Source organism: Gymnodraco acuticeps, unplaced genomic scaffold, assembly GCF_902827175.1.
Source record: "Gymnodraco acuticeps unplaced genomic scaffold, fGymAcu1.1, whole genome shotgun sequence".
NCBI lineage: Eukaryota > Metazoa > Chordata > Actinopteri > Perciformes > Bathydraconidae > Gymnodraco > Gymnodraco acuticeps.
The window spans coordinates 2,117,478-2,133,415 of NW_022992193.1; the positions used below are offsets into that span (position 1 = coordinate 2,117,478).

The window sequence follows — 15,938 nt, forward strand, 5'->3', positions numbered from 1 at the left end:
AAACACCTGTTATCAATTCCACACTAACCTGGTCTGCCTCCATAGGAAGGTCTGGATGGGGAACGGTATTCCTTTCCCGCACTCCGGCTCGTTTTCGTCCAGGCTCTTCCTCTTCACCATCTTGGCCGGTCCTGTCTGCCCGCCTGTGTGCAACCACCGGCGGCTGCTGGCTGTGCCCAGGTGACCAGCGATCTTCCCTCACGACATGATTGGGTTCATCCTGCGTAAAATGGCTGCAAGTGTCGGTCGATCGGCGGCAATAGAGGGGCAGAAAAAGAGAGAGAGAGGTAGAGAGAGAGCTAGCGGTGGGGGGAGAAGGACTCGGAGAGCGCTCTGATTTCAGCACCTCCCTCACCGGACAGAAACAGTTGATCGCCGTGCTAATTTATCGTCGGCGGAGCTTAAAGAAGCAGCTGCTTCAGATGTTTCCATTCTAAACCCTATTCTTTAAGCAACATAATGGAAAATGACAAGGTGTATATGACATTAAAAAACAAACGGCTGAAACATACCTTTAATTGCACCCGGATGGTGCGTTCACGTGAAGGATATAATCCTGCAATTGAATATCAACAGGTTGCTTAATAACCCAAGGGGACTAGCAATCATATTTCACACTTTCAGTGAATTTAGACTTTTTCTTATACTTAATAGAAGTTCAAAGTAACAACACACTACTAAAATCTAGCATTGCAAAGTTACATTTCCAAAAAATGTACTTAATGATTCTGTATGTAATACAGAATGGCCTACAAATATATATTTTAACGTATGTCCATAATGTAATGACCACAGCACATTTATTTAATCACTAGTCAAATGTATAACAATGCATCAATTTCTACAGGCTGGGTTTTCTACACGTGTAATTTGCAAAGTAGGCCAACCATAGCCTACTAGCTAAAAGTAAAACAAATTATCCTAAAAATGTAGTGCAGTAGAACTTTAAAACGTCCCTCGTGTTATTTACATATTTTTCTGACAAAAAACGCCTATTATTAACATGCATTCGTGCCTAGAGTAAGCTAAAGAAGATAGCTGTTTGCTAGCTTCTACCACAAACGGCTACACTGGCTCTGTCATTAGCAAACAACATTTTCCTAACAGTTATTCTGAAACCCACTTGTCTAAAACGCCCAAGTCAATTTGCTCAATTGTTGCCCGAAAACACCTGAGTGAGGAAATCCGGTAGGTGTGGGTCGCGTGTATGAACCGAGGGGGTCGCTCTTGCATGTCTGTTAAGGCTACTAAGCTAGCAAAGTTAAGTTAACACAGATTCATAAATATACAACATCACATCAGGCTCCTTAGTTATTTTATGTAAACATTTTTTAAATATGAAGTCCATAAATGACATTAAAATGCATTAACATCATTAATTGACACACATTTGTTTTCCCCAATAAAAGTTGTAATAAAAATCCAAGGAGACATTTTTTATCAAAGACAATTTAACACTTAGGTACCATTTCAAAGATATATAAGATCAATCATACATTTTCTGAGACTTAAAACGAGAGACTATGGTCAACCTGTTTTTATGTCTTTATTTCTGTTGTCATCATCCTGTAGGAGAATTTGTCATCAGTACATCTCAAACATGGGAACGTTTGCACACATCTACATGGTATTTTAAATACACTTACACAGGCAAAGAGGGGCCGAGGAAGAGGGAGAGCAAGAATAGAGGAAGCACAGAGACACACTGCAGAGGTAACTTACACCGGGGGAGGAGGGAAAGGGAGGCAGAGAAGTTTTACAATGGTGAGCAGAAAATATGCTCAAACTGTTTTGTTTTTTATTCTTTTTTTTAAATGAATTCTAACAGCTGCGGGTGACTTCCATTCTTCACATCTTTGTCGTTTCGGCTTAGTTACTGGTTTAATCGCACAAGATAGCTGCTCTCTTAATGGAATGTCATCATATAAAGCTTATTTTTTTCACTTTTCAATCAAACTTTGCCCATTCAAATACATTGTACAGCCCAGTCTCTGCAAAAGGAGAAGCAGGGGGACAGTTTTGGGATTTGACCTAAAAGTATAGACACTAGAATGCATCGTGGCCATTTACACTCACACTGAAAACTTTAAGATTGCACCAAATAGATGCCATTTATTATAATGTATTTGCCATGCCAGCATAACAGCATTGTTGAAGCCTAAAATAATCACAACCGAAGGAAAAGAGCAGCCAAATGATTGCGGAAAAGAAAAGACAAATCTATTGGAAAGCTAGTCTTTCAGCGCTTGACTCGACATAACTGCAGTGGTTATCCACATTTAAGTGCTAATAAGCCAGTGCAGCCACAGGGAACATACACAACTTCCACTACAGTGACATATATATAAAAAGAAAAGCGTTTTTTTCAACAATCAAATAGGAAATCATAAGATTAAAACCAACCAACACACAAATAAAAATGTCACATGTCACATGTTAGCAGACGTGCTAATCAGCCATTCTTTTGCAGGTACACGCCATTACATTTCTGTAAGTTTAGTATCTCACACAGTCGTTTCTTTAAGACTATTTCTTGCATTCAGTACCATCAATTCTGAATGAACATAATGCATGAGCTCATCTCCCCGTTTATCCCCATACATGTGGAATGTGATGCTTTTCACGCACAAAAAAAACACTGTACAATCGTAAAACAGCCTTCTTAGACAAATCTTAGCACTCCACTTATTAAAATGAAAAGTCCATACTTGAGTGACAAATGAGAAATAAAGAATGACCGGGTGTGTGAATTAATTATAATCTAAGGATTCCGTTTTTTTAAATCCCACTGCAAGGTCTGGAGGGGTCGTTGATGGACGATCTGCTACAACTGTGGGGTCGAGTGTTACAGTGAAGGATCTTGGGAGAACACTGGACGAGTGATTGATGGGAAGAGGAGTGATAGTGTGGATTTTGGAGGGTATCCGAAGCGGAGGTATCTCGCTCATAAGCCCTGCTTGGCCAGGGCAGCGGTGACATCCTGGGCCAGCGTGACGAGGTGGGGCGACTCCAGCATGTTGATGCTTCCGGTGGAGGAGAGGCGGGGGGACATCCCTCCCGTCTCCATCCCCGGGGAGTGGGTGACCACGATTTCCGCGCCGTGATCCACTCGCGCTTTGGCTTGTTCCCGGAAGTTCAGCTTGTGGCTCTCGATCTGCCAGGGAAAAGATCAGGGGTGTTAAAGAAAGAAATGTTATATATATATATTCTTTTTTTTAAAAATTGTTCTTATTATTTTAATGTATTGAACTGTTTTAACTTAATACACTTTTTTTTATCAGACTATTCATCTTTTGCTTCATTTCTTTACTAGCTTATTTATTATTTTCATTTTTCTTATTGACTTATTGTATTTATTACTGTTTTTACTTTATACAATTATGTCTTGTTTTATTAAGAGGGTTATCGGTTTGCTTTAATTTTTTTTTTTATTGTATATATTTTTTGTCTAGCCGTTTTTAACTTCAAAGAATGATGTAGGTTTCATTATACACATGTTGGGTAGGGCTATACAAATAAAGCTTTATGACTGATAGAAGGGTCTTTTTACCATGATATTCCCGCCTCCTGGAGTGTGGCTGGTGTTGCTCAGTGAGCCGACCTTGGAATGGGCCTTGTCTTTAAAGTCCAGCTTCACATTGTCGATGCGCACTTGACCTCCCCCTGGGAACAGGACAGAATGAGAAGAGGAGCATCACACCCTGCAGGCAACACTCAGGGCAAAGAATCTAAGTGTGCACAGTAGGACAACAGCATCTATTCACTTTCTTTACTCAGACAGTATCATTAAGGCCACAGTAGAAACCATTATAATAATATCAATAGGAACATTTTCACATTTCAACATAAAGTCAAAGATATGAAAAATAAAATTAAAATACTGATCAACACATTTCTGCATTAATGTGACCCAACTCTTAAAGGCATACTTTGAAAATGGGGTTGTTTGAGGTGCAGCAAGGGTATTTCCTTATTTTGTAATGTGTTGCTATCCTTAATCTAAATTCTAATTTTCACATTAAGTCATTCTTGTAACATAAAATTGAATACTTTTAACCTGTTCAAGTATTTTCTTCCATAAGAACCCTTTTAATCTTAAACAAAACTGTGCCTACTACTAAAAAAAAGCGTAATTAATATTGGATAATCAAACAACTAGTGTCGATGTTCCTTTTCCTCGAATAACATACCTGGTCTGTGGCGGATGTTGGACATGGAGCCACATTTGGCGGTGACGTGGCTCACGTCGATCTTCTTGGTCTGGATTTGGATCTGTGGGTAGCAGCAGAAGCACATATTAAAGCGCATAATAGGAGCCTTCAACATATGTTACCTTAATAAAGAAAAATGACTTGTTTTGGGGGGGTTTTTTAACCAGAGAAACATGGCGCTATGTTATGCTAAAGGGGCAGATGCTTTAAATAAACGTTATTGTCCATGGATGAAATGAATTACTGTGAGTAAAACAAAGATACAGAGTGCATGCTGTAGAGACGTGTTTACACTAAGATTGTACTATGAGTATATGCCTAGAGCAAATATCAAACAGGATATTTCTGGTGCAAAAGCTGATGGGAAATTACATTCAGAGGGACACAAAAACAACTACATGGCTAAATTATGAAATTGAATGTGTTGTAACTCACGTTTCCCCCGCCTGCTGCGTGCTGGATTTTGTCCAGGGAGCCACACTTAGCCTGAACGTGGCTAAAGTCCAGTTTAACACTTGGAATCATGACCTGGGAATTACAGGGTGAGCAAAACACTCAGTTCAAACTGGATAGGAGGAGCTTAAAATGCACTCCTGTTCAAAATAATCCCATAAAAGTGTCCCAATTTTAAATCCACGACCTATCAATCCCTCTGCACCGACTTCAGCGCAGGGGAATTTCTAAACCAGACACAAGCCTTTCAGTTTTGGAGTCTATGCAGGGTTAAAGACATCAGAAGCTGCACATTTAGCGATGTAATCCACACAAATATATATGCTTAGTTGGTATGGAATGTCACCGAAACAAGCCAAAGATAGACAAGCTGATGAGCAGACAGATGAACGTATAAAAGTAGAATGAGAGAACAACAGCCCCAGCTGAAAAGAGAGAGAAAGAAAGGAGAGAGGAAAGGAGAAAGAGAAAGTTTACATACATTGCCTCCTTTGGGCGTGTGCCTCAGATTATCCTTGGAGCGGCACTTTGGCTGAACATGACTGAAGTCCACCTTCTCGTTTAAAATTTGAACCTAAAACAAAATCAAATAAATCAAAAAAACACTATATGTGCCTCTTTTAGATTACTGTGGGGTGGAGATAAATGTACATCCATTTACATGAACAGATGCAAATTAATGTGAAAATGGCCTAAATAATACAAACAGTATTGTGCAAAATTGCAGTTTAATACAACCAATGGCAGTATTTCAGCCTTTGTGCCGCATTTTGTATTGTTTTGTTAAATATAAAATACATAAAAATACACCACCATTGTTACAAGTGCTAAAGTGAACACAGAGGGAGGGAGGAATAAAAAGGAGGGGGGGAACACACGCCGCCGCCTCCGTCTCCTCGACACTGATCTGACCTGGATTCTTTTGACAGCTCCTCCTCTCACATGCACGCACACATATGGACACTGCTCTTTTTACCCATCTCATGTTTTTCTTTCCTTTTTTTGAGGTTCTTACGCTGCTCTCTGCAGCTGCTGCAGGACAGACAGCTGCAAGGTCAACCAAGGACAATGCACTGGACCCACTCACTAAGAATATGTCCTTTGAATTGTGGATATTTTCTAGTTTTCTTCTGAAATAGCAATCTATATTAAAATGACAATATATTAATCAATATAAATTAAAATGATTATCATTATAATGCTTTATGTTGCTGAGAAAAAATAAGCAATAAAGGTATTTTAACTTTGGCTTAATGAGACTATATTATACATTTGTTTTTACTATTGTCTAAAAATGTTTTTTAAATATTTAACACATTTTCTTAACTGAAATTGGCATTACAGCTTTTATAAATAATTAAAATATAAGATACTAACAGATGAAAATCACCAAAAATGACAGCAACATATATCCTAAACAATCAATTATTTAAAAATAATAAAATATATGTAGAAATATTTAGTAAAAGAAACAAAAAACATTTTAATGATAAGATAAAATGACATTATTGTGATTGTAAAAATGTCATTAAATGCTATTTTAAAGTATGAAATATATTTGTATTCTTTTTTCCCCAAAGAGGAAGGAAGAACTCCCCTTCTGCAAACAACCCCTTAATCAAAAGTCTCGCCGGGAGCATTTACACTGTCTGTTGCCATGGTAATGTTTTTACAAACCATATAGATAACGATAAGAGGAGCAATAAGTCCAGTGTGTGTTAAATCATTAATATTGGAGGAAACCATGCATGATGCAAGAACTTAAGGGCAGCTCTTTTAACATTTATCACCCAATTTAGAATCCCTTATCTGGACCTGTTGTGTGAGGTGATATATTTTCATCCTGTGTCCTTGAATGCAACTTCTCAATAAGTAATTACGTCCGCTCGCAATTATTAATACAGAGAGCCGGAGGGACAATCCTGCACGGCGATGACGAGAGCAGATCCCCTGAGAAAGGATTCTGCAGGTTGACTGCTCCTCGGAGGCACTAAAAGGAATGTTCTTCAGAGGAAAGCTGTTTCAAGATGATGTGAGAGGTAAAGAGAAGGAAAAAGAGGAAGTCAGGGCAAGAGGCTGCAGGCAGCCAATGACGGAGAGGACGGTGAGAGGAAGTGACGGCAGCAGTTAGAGGCAGAGAGTGATAGTGAAGATGTGAAGACAGATATTTGACCACATCTCAACAACTCAGGGGAAGAGACACAGAAGAAGATTGTTGTTACATGCTGAAAAATAGTGGAATCACAAATCAAATAGAGTAAACAAGATAAAACTAGCTGAAACTGCAAACTCTTATACGTTAATATTCACATGAATGACATAATAATTCCTTTTATTTTTTAAATGTTTCTGTCTTTTTATGTGTTTTATTGTATCTGTTAAGAGTTCATTGCATTGCATATTCTATGTAAAAAATCCTTTATGGATGTTAATATTACACAGAAAGATTAACCAAGGTATACAAATATTTTCTGAAATAATATATACCTCTACATGTGCTACTACAGTTTAAATGTAATAGAATGATTCGTTTTGCACAAAAAAATAAGCTTTTTTATTTAAAGATGTGACATAAACTTGCCCTTTACCGCCCCCATGTGGGCAAAATAGGTAACTGCACTGACATACTTAATTATCCAGAAATATACAAATATCAATGTTTTTGTGAATGTTTTTTTCAATGGATGACTATACAGATTGTATGTCCTTATTTTGGAGAATTTAACAGAACACGGCACTAAATCTCGGATGTCATTTACGAGGTAAATATGTCAGCAAAATACATGTATGTCAATCTGTCTTTGTATCTGCTGTTTATAGACTGTTAATATATATACATATATATCTTAGTAGATTTTGTACCTGTCAAAGTGAAAATGGGATTCTTTTATTTAGAAAATCTTCCCAACATGTGCATCCTTTTAAAGTCCCCTAAACACGAGACGTTCTTTTGGAATCCTAAAAATGATGTCATAGTTCAATGACATCCTGACCCCTGTCTCTGTTACCTGTCCCCCTTTGGGCTGGTGCTTGAGGTTGGAGGTGGACCCGATCTTGGACTTTACGTTCGTCAGGTCGGGCAGCGGCTGATTGAGCACCTTCAGCTGCCGTTGGATGGAGGACGGAGACTTGGGCGGGGTCCGGATCACCGCCACCTTCTTCTCCTGGAGGATGCTGAAGGACTTGGGCGTGTGGCTGCCGGGGGTGCGAGAGCCGGGGGTGCGGCAGGAGTAGGTTGGGGGGGAGCCGGGGGTCACGGCGGTGGAGCCGGGAGTGGAGGCGCCGCTGCGGACTGATCGGGAACGCGCAGACTCTGTACCTGGAGGTTACAGGCGGAAAATTCTGGATTAGAGTGAGGAAAAGAAGAAAGATGAAGATATGAAAAAAACCTTTCTGGAAGAAGATCGATGGGAGAAAATATGGATCAGCACAAAACCATCAACAGGGAGATGTGTGAAAGCACACACAGGCAGCTGCATTCATTTAACGCCGGCACCTAGTTGCTGGGTTACAGGTGCAGGACCAATAGGATTTTAGTCAACAACATTGTGAATAAGAACAAAGAGCAGCGACCTGTTGTTATGGATACCACCTGTACCTCTGATGAGGCCACTGCAGGTTTGACAAAGCCACATTTAACACATTCAAAGACAATGAATGAAATAAAGACAATTATAGGAACACAATACAATAAAGAGCGCACCAATTCGCCTATTTAAGTTAGGAATAATTAACCTAGTTACACTGAACCTAATAGAGGGATGCCTTCTAAATACTTCCAAGGGGTGCATCATTAGTACTTATTGATTATAACTGCTGATAAAATATACTAAAATAAATGTAAGTGTATTATTGAGACAGCTTTAAAATGCATAATTTGAATGCCATACTTTTATAGATATATTGTATTTACTCTCTTCAATTATATATGAATCCATTATTAATTATTTACTCAGAGGCAATCAAATCTATTCATGTTTTATTAATTTCGTATAATGCAATCAAAGTGTGTGGAAATTACATTTTCAATAACATTTGTATGACTTTGAAGTTGTACAAAATGTAATTCAAATGAACTTTTTTGTCACATAAAGTTGAAATTAAGAGTGTTTTAGTGCTCATTATATAATTATTTGTTTGACTTTAGTACATTGGTCTCACAATAATACAGTCAAGCACACTTTATACTGTTTTTGTATATTTTAAGTAGCACTCATGATATACCATTAGCACACTAAACACATTGTTAGAACGCTCAAATATACACAATAAGTATATTAATAATGAGTATATTAGATTAAGCATATTTCATAGTACTTTTAAAACCAGGGTTAGGTCTACTCAGTTTTACTTTATTGTATTTAGTTCCTTATTTTGTATGTCTTGTTATGTCTTCTTGTAAATGGGAAGAAAACAGACGTTCTGGCAAATCAGGAATCTTTTGTTTAGAGGGAAAGGCAATAGAAGGGGATCATTTGATAATAAATAGTGTTTTTCAAACCTGCAGACACCCCTGTGTGACCAAGATGAATGAATGAATGTGTCGTCAACGGATGGTAATACAGAATGATAGTGAGTCCATATTTTGATGTTTCTAAAGACGAAAAACACTTTATCGACAAACTAGATGCCATACGTTGACGAGGAGGGTGTGATGGGATCTAACAGCTACTATCAGATCTACTAGGTGGTCTACCTGCCATACCAGGGGGTCTTCCAGACCTGTTGTCCGCTCTGGACTGGATCGCTTTGAGAGGCAAAGGGACAAGGAGGAAAAAAGGAGATCAGTAAACAAGGAGGTCAAGGAGAAAAGAGGAAACGGAGCGTAAGGTAGTTTCATTTGAAAAAAGGAAGTAATTAAGGAGTGCAAGAGATTCAATGTGCTGCTTAAGAGAGAACATTGGGAGGCAAACAAGGTGTGTGGTGTACTTGTGATTGTTTGTGTATTCTTACAGGTTGGCCTGGAGGGGGTGCTGTCATCTTGTTCCGCAGCAGGGATGTGGCGAGTCAGAGATTTAGCCGGCCTGGGGAGGGACGACCTCTTCTCCGGGCTGCGGTATGCTCGCTCCTGAGAGAAAGCAGACACTGAAGGGTCACCCGGGCTCCATTTCTTTTTTATGGACTCTGGCTACCTATCAATCAACCCTAGCTTTACCTTCTCCACCCGATTGTCTATCATAGGGGAACATGCAGAGGAGGGGCGAGGCTCACTCAGCCCCTCCCGCACCAGGGGGCTCCGTTTAAGGCTACAGGCAGAGCCGGCCCGGGGGGGCATGTTATTAGATCCCCCGCGCTGAAATGCCATCTTTAACAGAACGGCCCTCGTGGGGCTCTGGACCCCGAAGCCAAGACAAGAGGCAGGACACATGCATGTGAGGAAGAGGGGACACACAGATGGAGAGATGAAAGGAGACACACTGGAAGAGACAGGGATGTTTTTACAAAAGGCATGAAACACAATGAGGTTTTCAGATAGAGGGAGGAAATGGTGAAAGATGGATTTCAAGATATTTGTAAGAGCACTCTACATCATGAGCATCACATTGTAAAACCTGCGCCCTTACAAAGCTAATTTGACTTCTATACTCACAGATCTTCTCTGCTGAGACTGGCATTAGGAAAGAGGTAGGCATGCAAGACAAAATAAACGTGCACACATGCAGAAAGAAAAAAGAAAAAGGTCCAGCGTGTCATGCATACAAGCCCCAGATGCGTGTACAATTGTTATGAAAGCACCAATAATCAACAATATCCTATTTGTGCAATATCACGATTGAGCATTATTGTTAAAAATATTATGATTTGAAATATTCTCGATGAAATATGCTGATATCGAGTGTGTGTCCTTGTTGATGGTACTTACAGTGGTCCTCTCCCTGGACTGGTGGGCAACACTGAGGGGCATATGGCTTTCCATCCCTGCAAAGAAAAAGCCCTGCGTTAGTCACAATGGAAAGCAACAAGGAAATGACATTTGCGATGAATGTTCACACAAAACACACATTCACATCCAAAGATGTACTCTGAAAAGACAGCTAGAAAACCATTTTTACATTCATAGACTTGTTCACACCAGCGGACCAAGCACAACGCGGCCATATCCAGCAATTCAAAAGTATACAAAAACGAGAAAGAAACAAGAATATGACACCATCCATTGTTGATATGGATACAATTAGAAAACAAACAAAAGACCAAGCAGTTGAGCTCATACTAAAAAGACCACAGCACAGAATGTTTGCCAGCTACATTGCACCTTATTGATTTCTCCCAGAGCCATCAATAGAGAGAGAGCAGAGTCAATAAAATGCCTGATATTGTGTGTATCAATTTAACCCCTTAATTGTCCCAGCTTTTTGCAGGGTTCAAATAAAGAAATCTCCAGGTCGTGATTGTGTTCATCAGAGTTTGGTTGCACTCTCTCTATCCACAGCAGCGATTCCCGGTGAAGAGTGTTCACCTGTGGCCTTGCGTCTGGCAGAGCCGTGAAGCACAGCGGGCCTAGGATGTCTGGCTGCCGCTTTGACAACACTCTTTCGACATGGAGAGCGACTTTGGAGGGCTGACAACTTATTCTGCTCAACCCTCCGCACAGCTACTATCAAAAGGGAGAGACAGGATTATACCAACATCCAAACCTTGGTCAAACTTTCTTTACCTTCTACAGAAGTATGAACAATGTACATCTCACTCTTTGTTAGCTAATCAACAATACATAATTGGAACCTTTTTTCTTCTTCATCTCCTCTCTTGGACCATGTGGAAGGTGACCGGGGACTTTGCGGGACACTTTACTCTCAGTGATGCCAGGGTGGCCCCTTCCTCTGCCAGGGGCCCGTTTTACGGGTCTGTCCACCACAGGTGTACTGGTAGGACTCTGGACCTGAGGAAGGGCTTCCATTTGCTCAGTCATGATGCTTTTGTCATCATCTGCAGTGGAGAGGGATTACAAAAGGGCTAGTTCTCCACATTCTTAGCTAGCTGGTGAGCTAGCATAGTACAAAAGACACATTAAGATTTACTATCATACAAACGTCATGGTGTAGGTTAGCTTTTTCTTTTATCTTTAGATATACACCAGGGAACAAATTCACAAAGGGATTGCACAGCTTTTGTGTCCGTTTAATCTGCACGGATAAGAACAAAAGGAGCTGTGTAACAGACCAAGGGTGAAATGCACCTTTAAATGAGTGGCCAAGCAAACAGTGTCTAGGTTATACTTTGTTTTTTGCTCACATTTTAATTAATGTGCACACATTGCTGGGTAGTGCAGAGTCCCTTCTCCTTTTACTGTTGAGTCAAAAGGTCAAGCATGATTTCTTTATTTGTCCCTGAGCCTCTGCCCGTTTTTGTCGTTGAGCAGTGACAGAGCAGTACCAACGCATTTGCCATGAATACTTTGCCCCTGGATAATTGCAATCACTTACATACAAAGGGTCAAACTGCACTCAGCTTCTAACAGTGATTTCAATATTATATCAAAAGCGCAATATATTTGGTGATAAGGACCTTGAGACCGGGCTGCAAACGATACCCAATCAGCAGGTGCAATCCACTCTTTGGGAATTCCTCCCTAATTTTACAAGCCATTTTTATTTTTATTTGAACAAGTTCTGGGTACCTTGTGAGTCCATCCAGTTACTGTCTGTATCAAGGATGGAGACGTCCATGGTTGTTTCATCGTAAGCTGCCTGACTGGTCTCTTCCATCTCCTGACCGATCTCAATGTCTTTCTCTTTCACCTCCATTTCCTCCGTCCTCTTCTCCCCCTCATTCTCTATTGGTTTCTTCTCTTTCTCATCACCTATGCCATCAAACCCAACAGGCTCTTCCACTGATGGGTCTTCTGTGACAACTTCAATCACCTCTTCCATGCCTTCATCCCCTTTTATCTTTGTGTCTTCTACTTTACCATACCCTATCCCATCGCCTCCTTCACCTTCATCCAGTTGCTGTACATCATGGTCAGAACACGGAGACAAGTGCGAACTGTCTGTCGCGGGGTCTACATCTTCATCGCGTGCACTGTGACTCCATTCTGAGGTGGGATCTTCTTCCACCATCTGATCGCCAACAGTCAGACTCACCTTGATAAAACCCTCGGGCACTTTGGCTTCCTCTATAACCTCTTGAGGTTCTTCAGCCATCTCAATCTCACCCTCTTCATCTGCTTCTTCCTCTACTTGTGCTTGAGGTATGATGATGATTGGGGAGGATAATTGTGGCATTGGTGCGACTTCATCAGGAGTCACTTCCTGTAACTGGATTTGGGCAACTTTCTCTGCTTTTGGCGTCTCTTTCATTTCTATACTGTCTAATCTTGTAGTTGTCTCATGCCCAGTTTCAATCTTCTTGTCATCTTTCTCTGTGCTATCTCCTAAAGACCGAGATGTTGGTGAAAATATATTCGTGTTTGTCCGTTCTGGTTCTTCTAACTCCTCATGCTCAGATTTCTGAAATTCTTTCTCTATCTCCTTCAGTTGATCAATTCCTGACTCTTGATCCTTCTCCACTTCGACCACTGGAACCACATCTTTTGCAGCCATGTCTCCAGCAACTTGGGTTTCTGAGGGTGTATCATCTTGGTTCTTGGGGGTGGTGGGAGTTCTGGGAACCTTGCTTTCAGTTTCCAGAGAAGTGAAAGTAAAGGAACTGTCTGGTGGGATGGGAGAAGCCTCTCTGGAGGGGTCTTTTTCAATGTCTACCTCAGGAATCGCTTGGTTCTTTATGTCCTCAGGCAGGCCAGTCTCCAAACGAAACTCAGTCAGTCTGTCTTTTGAAGAAGTAATTGGGATTCTTAGGCGGTCAGGTTTTACTCCACTCGTCACGATCCTTTCAAGAATCAGGGTACTCTTTACTGGTGAACCTTTCTTTTCAATCACAGTTTTGGGAGAAATCTCAGGGATAATTTCTTGACGGTCTTGTTGTTGAGTTTCTTTTTGAACAACTTCAAGTTCCTCCTCAATTCCAGTCTCTGTAGAAGGGAAGCTTTGGTGTGGAGAGTCCCCAGGATTGGGTACATCAGCAGGAGAAGGCATTGGCCCCGAGTACTCATGGAAGACACAGTAGCCCAGGTCCTCTAACTGGCTTTCCCCTCCCACCACCCTTGGGGTTTTATCTCCTAAGGCTAGCTTGGCCAAAGAACCCCCTACCAGAGCGGGTACAGACTTTCGCCTCATGTGGCCAAGCTCCCTCTTCTCTAATGATTGCCGTGGCAAGTCTCCAGCAAGGTCCAACATCTCAGAGAGGCTGCCTGAATGTTCAATACATTTGTGCTTATCAGAAGTCAAAGGGGTATCTTCTTTGGTGGGGGTATCTTCAGGGGATCCACTGGTAGTTGGGGAAGCAATTGGAGGAGGAGGTTGACTTTCCAAAGATGGTATTGAAGGGTTTACCTCAGATTCGTCAAAGCTTCCACTGATTGGACACAAGGTTCTGGACTTCTCTTCCTTTACTGCGTGACCCCCCGTACCCCCGACAGTGATGTTCAGGGAGAGGCTTCTTTGTCCAAGCGACATCTTTTCAGGAATTGTTCTGTCTTTTTTATCCAGTTGTTCTCCGACGTTCTGCACAATGCTTTTAGTTTCCTCACTTAACTTTTCCTCCGCTGCTGTGCTGAATTCGTAATAGCTCTGGGTTTGTGATGGAGCCTCTCTGGGGCTTTTTGAGGATGTCTCAAAATAGGTTTTCACTCCAGACACGTGTTCCACAAAAATATCTGATGTCGCTTTTAACTCTGTGCCAGGTGCTGGACTTGCCTCGACTGCTTCTTGCTTTTGGTCTCCTTCTTTATTGTCAGTCACTTGCATCTCATACGATCTATTGTTACTGGCACCATCTTGGTCCGAGATATTTATCTGGTCAACCATCTCTTGTTTTTCCTCACTTTCAGACATAGGGGCTCCTGATTCGCTGGGTAAGATATCTCCCTCTGTGTCCTCCTCTGCCAGTAGAGGTTGTTTTGCTTCATTTTCTTTCAACTCTACCGGCAGGTCTCTCTGAAGAGCGTCTTCTTCTACTTCCTTTGTGTCTTTTCCCCCTTGCTCTATTGAGGTGTCAAAGAGCAGTTTTTCTTCCACAGACGGAGTGGGAGATTCAGTCGAGGCGAGTTCTGCACATTCAGGTGTTGCTCGTTCAACTGCCAACTGCTTCTCATGTAGCGGCGCCCCTTGAGGTTCATCTTCTTTCCCAGCAGACTCACAAGACTCCTTGCTGATACTTTCTTCCGGCTGGGCTGTGAGTTGCAAGGATACTGTACAACTGTGTGCTGAGTCATAAAAGCTAAACAGCTTAGCTTTCTGCATCGACAAAAGCTAGCCAATACAGTCAAGCTGAGGCCTTCTGCACATAGATACAGTAGCTCTCCATCAAGCAAAACACACAGCACAGTGTATTTTGCAGCAGGCCACAACAGCACAGGGGGGGTCACATCACCTAAGATAGCGTGCAGAACTGGAATGAAGGAATGAGTTGCATGATGTTAGATGACCGGAAATAAAAGTACACATTGAATTCCTATTGCAATGTACAAGGATAAATACAAAATGGTCAACCTGATGATATCTAATGACTCTTTTTTATATAACTAACTGTAAAAGGGTTCATTTTCTAATGCAACTACACAAATACAGTGGATGTAAATGAAGCTTTATATTGCTTGGATAATAAAATGCTATATTACATGAATTAGAGCTATATTGTTGATTTAATTAACCTTATAGATAAGAATGGTATGTGTCCAATGAGGGTGGATGTTATGCTTTAAGTGTGTCCTTAGTAACAATAGGAATACAAAATTATCTTTTGCCATTGGATGAAATGAAAACAACATTGAAATCAAATCAAAGCAAGTGATATCCAAAAATACATTCAGGACCTATTCATGAAGCACCCATACAGTACAGGTCGTGTACCTGGAAACACCTTCTTTCACACAATATTCCAACAAAACCCACATCAAAATATACACACAGTATAGACAGTGATATTTGCATTTGCAATGTAGCTGGCAATACACAAGTGCAAAAAATGATCAACTACGATACGGTTGATCAGGGGTTGTAATTTGGCTCCGATGAGAAGCAAATGGTTATGTTTTGCGTGAAAAAGCACAAAATCAAAATGCTGTGTCACATTATTTTGCACACTACGGGTATTGAAGCAGAAGCTTAAGGAAGTAAGAGCAACAAAGCTGGTTGGCAGCAAAGCCCCGAGCCACGTCACAGTTTATAAAATAAAGCGGAACATCTTCGGTACCCAATAGCAGAGCACAAG

At 40.9% G+C, this 15,938-nt stretch overlaps 2 protein-coding genes across 10 annotated transcripts in view; both read right to left on the bottom strand.

The window, feature by feature from the left end:
* The window catches only part of LOC117539292 (protein unc-80 homolog), a 52,122-nt gene extending 51,824 nt beyond the window's left edge, over positions 1–298 (bottom strand). Inside the window, 1 exon segment of the mRNA XM_034205404.1 lies at positions 29–298. Coding sequence (XP_034061295.1) covers positions 29–120 — 92 coding nt within the window. The 5' untranslated portion in view covers positions 121–298.
* A 1,231-nt stretch (positions 299–1,529) lies between these two features.
* The window catches only part of LOC117539285 (microtubule-associated protein 2-like), a 47,758-nt gene continuing 33,349 nt past the window's right edge, over positions 1,530–15,938 (bottom strand). For 3 of the 9 annotated variants that reach the window (XM_034205346.1, XM_034205345.1, XM_034205347.1), the window contains 12 exons: positions 12,286–14,931; positions 11,391–11,594; positions 11,125–11,262; positions 10,528–10,583; positions 9,618–9,732; positions 9,361–9,411; positions 7,673–7,983; positions 5,146–5,238; positions 4,647–4,739; positions 4,191–4,272; positions 3,551–3,663; positions 1,530–3,154 (listed from right to left, as the gene is read on the bottom strand). In XM_034205346.1, coding sequence (XP_034061237.1) covers positions 2,945–3,154; positions 3,551–3,663; positions 4,191–4,272; positions 4,647–4,739; positions 5,146–5,238; positions 7,673–7,983; positions 9,361–9,411; positions 9,618–9,732; positions 10,528–10,583; positions 11,125–11,262; positions 11,391–11,594; positions 12,286–14,931 — 4,112 coding nt within the window. In that variant the 3' untranslated portion in view covers positions 1,530–2,944. The remainder of the gene's footprint in view (positions 3,155–3,550; positions 3,664–4,190; positions 4,273–4,646; positions 4,740–5,145; positions 5,239–7,672; positions 7,984–9,360; positions 9,412–9,617; positions 9,733–10,527; positions 10,584–11,124; positions 11,263–11,390; positions 11,595–12,285; positions 14,932–15,938) is intronic. The other 6 variants (XM_034205350.1, XM_034205348.1, XM_034205349.1 and 3 more) reach the window with 6 other exon arrangements.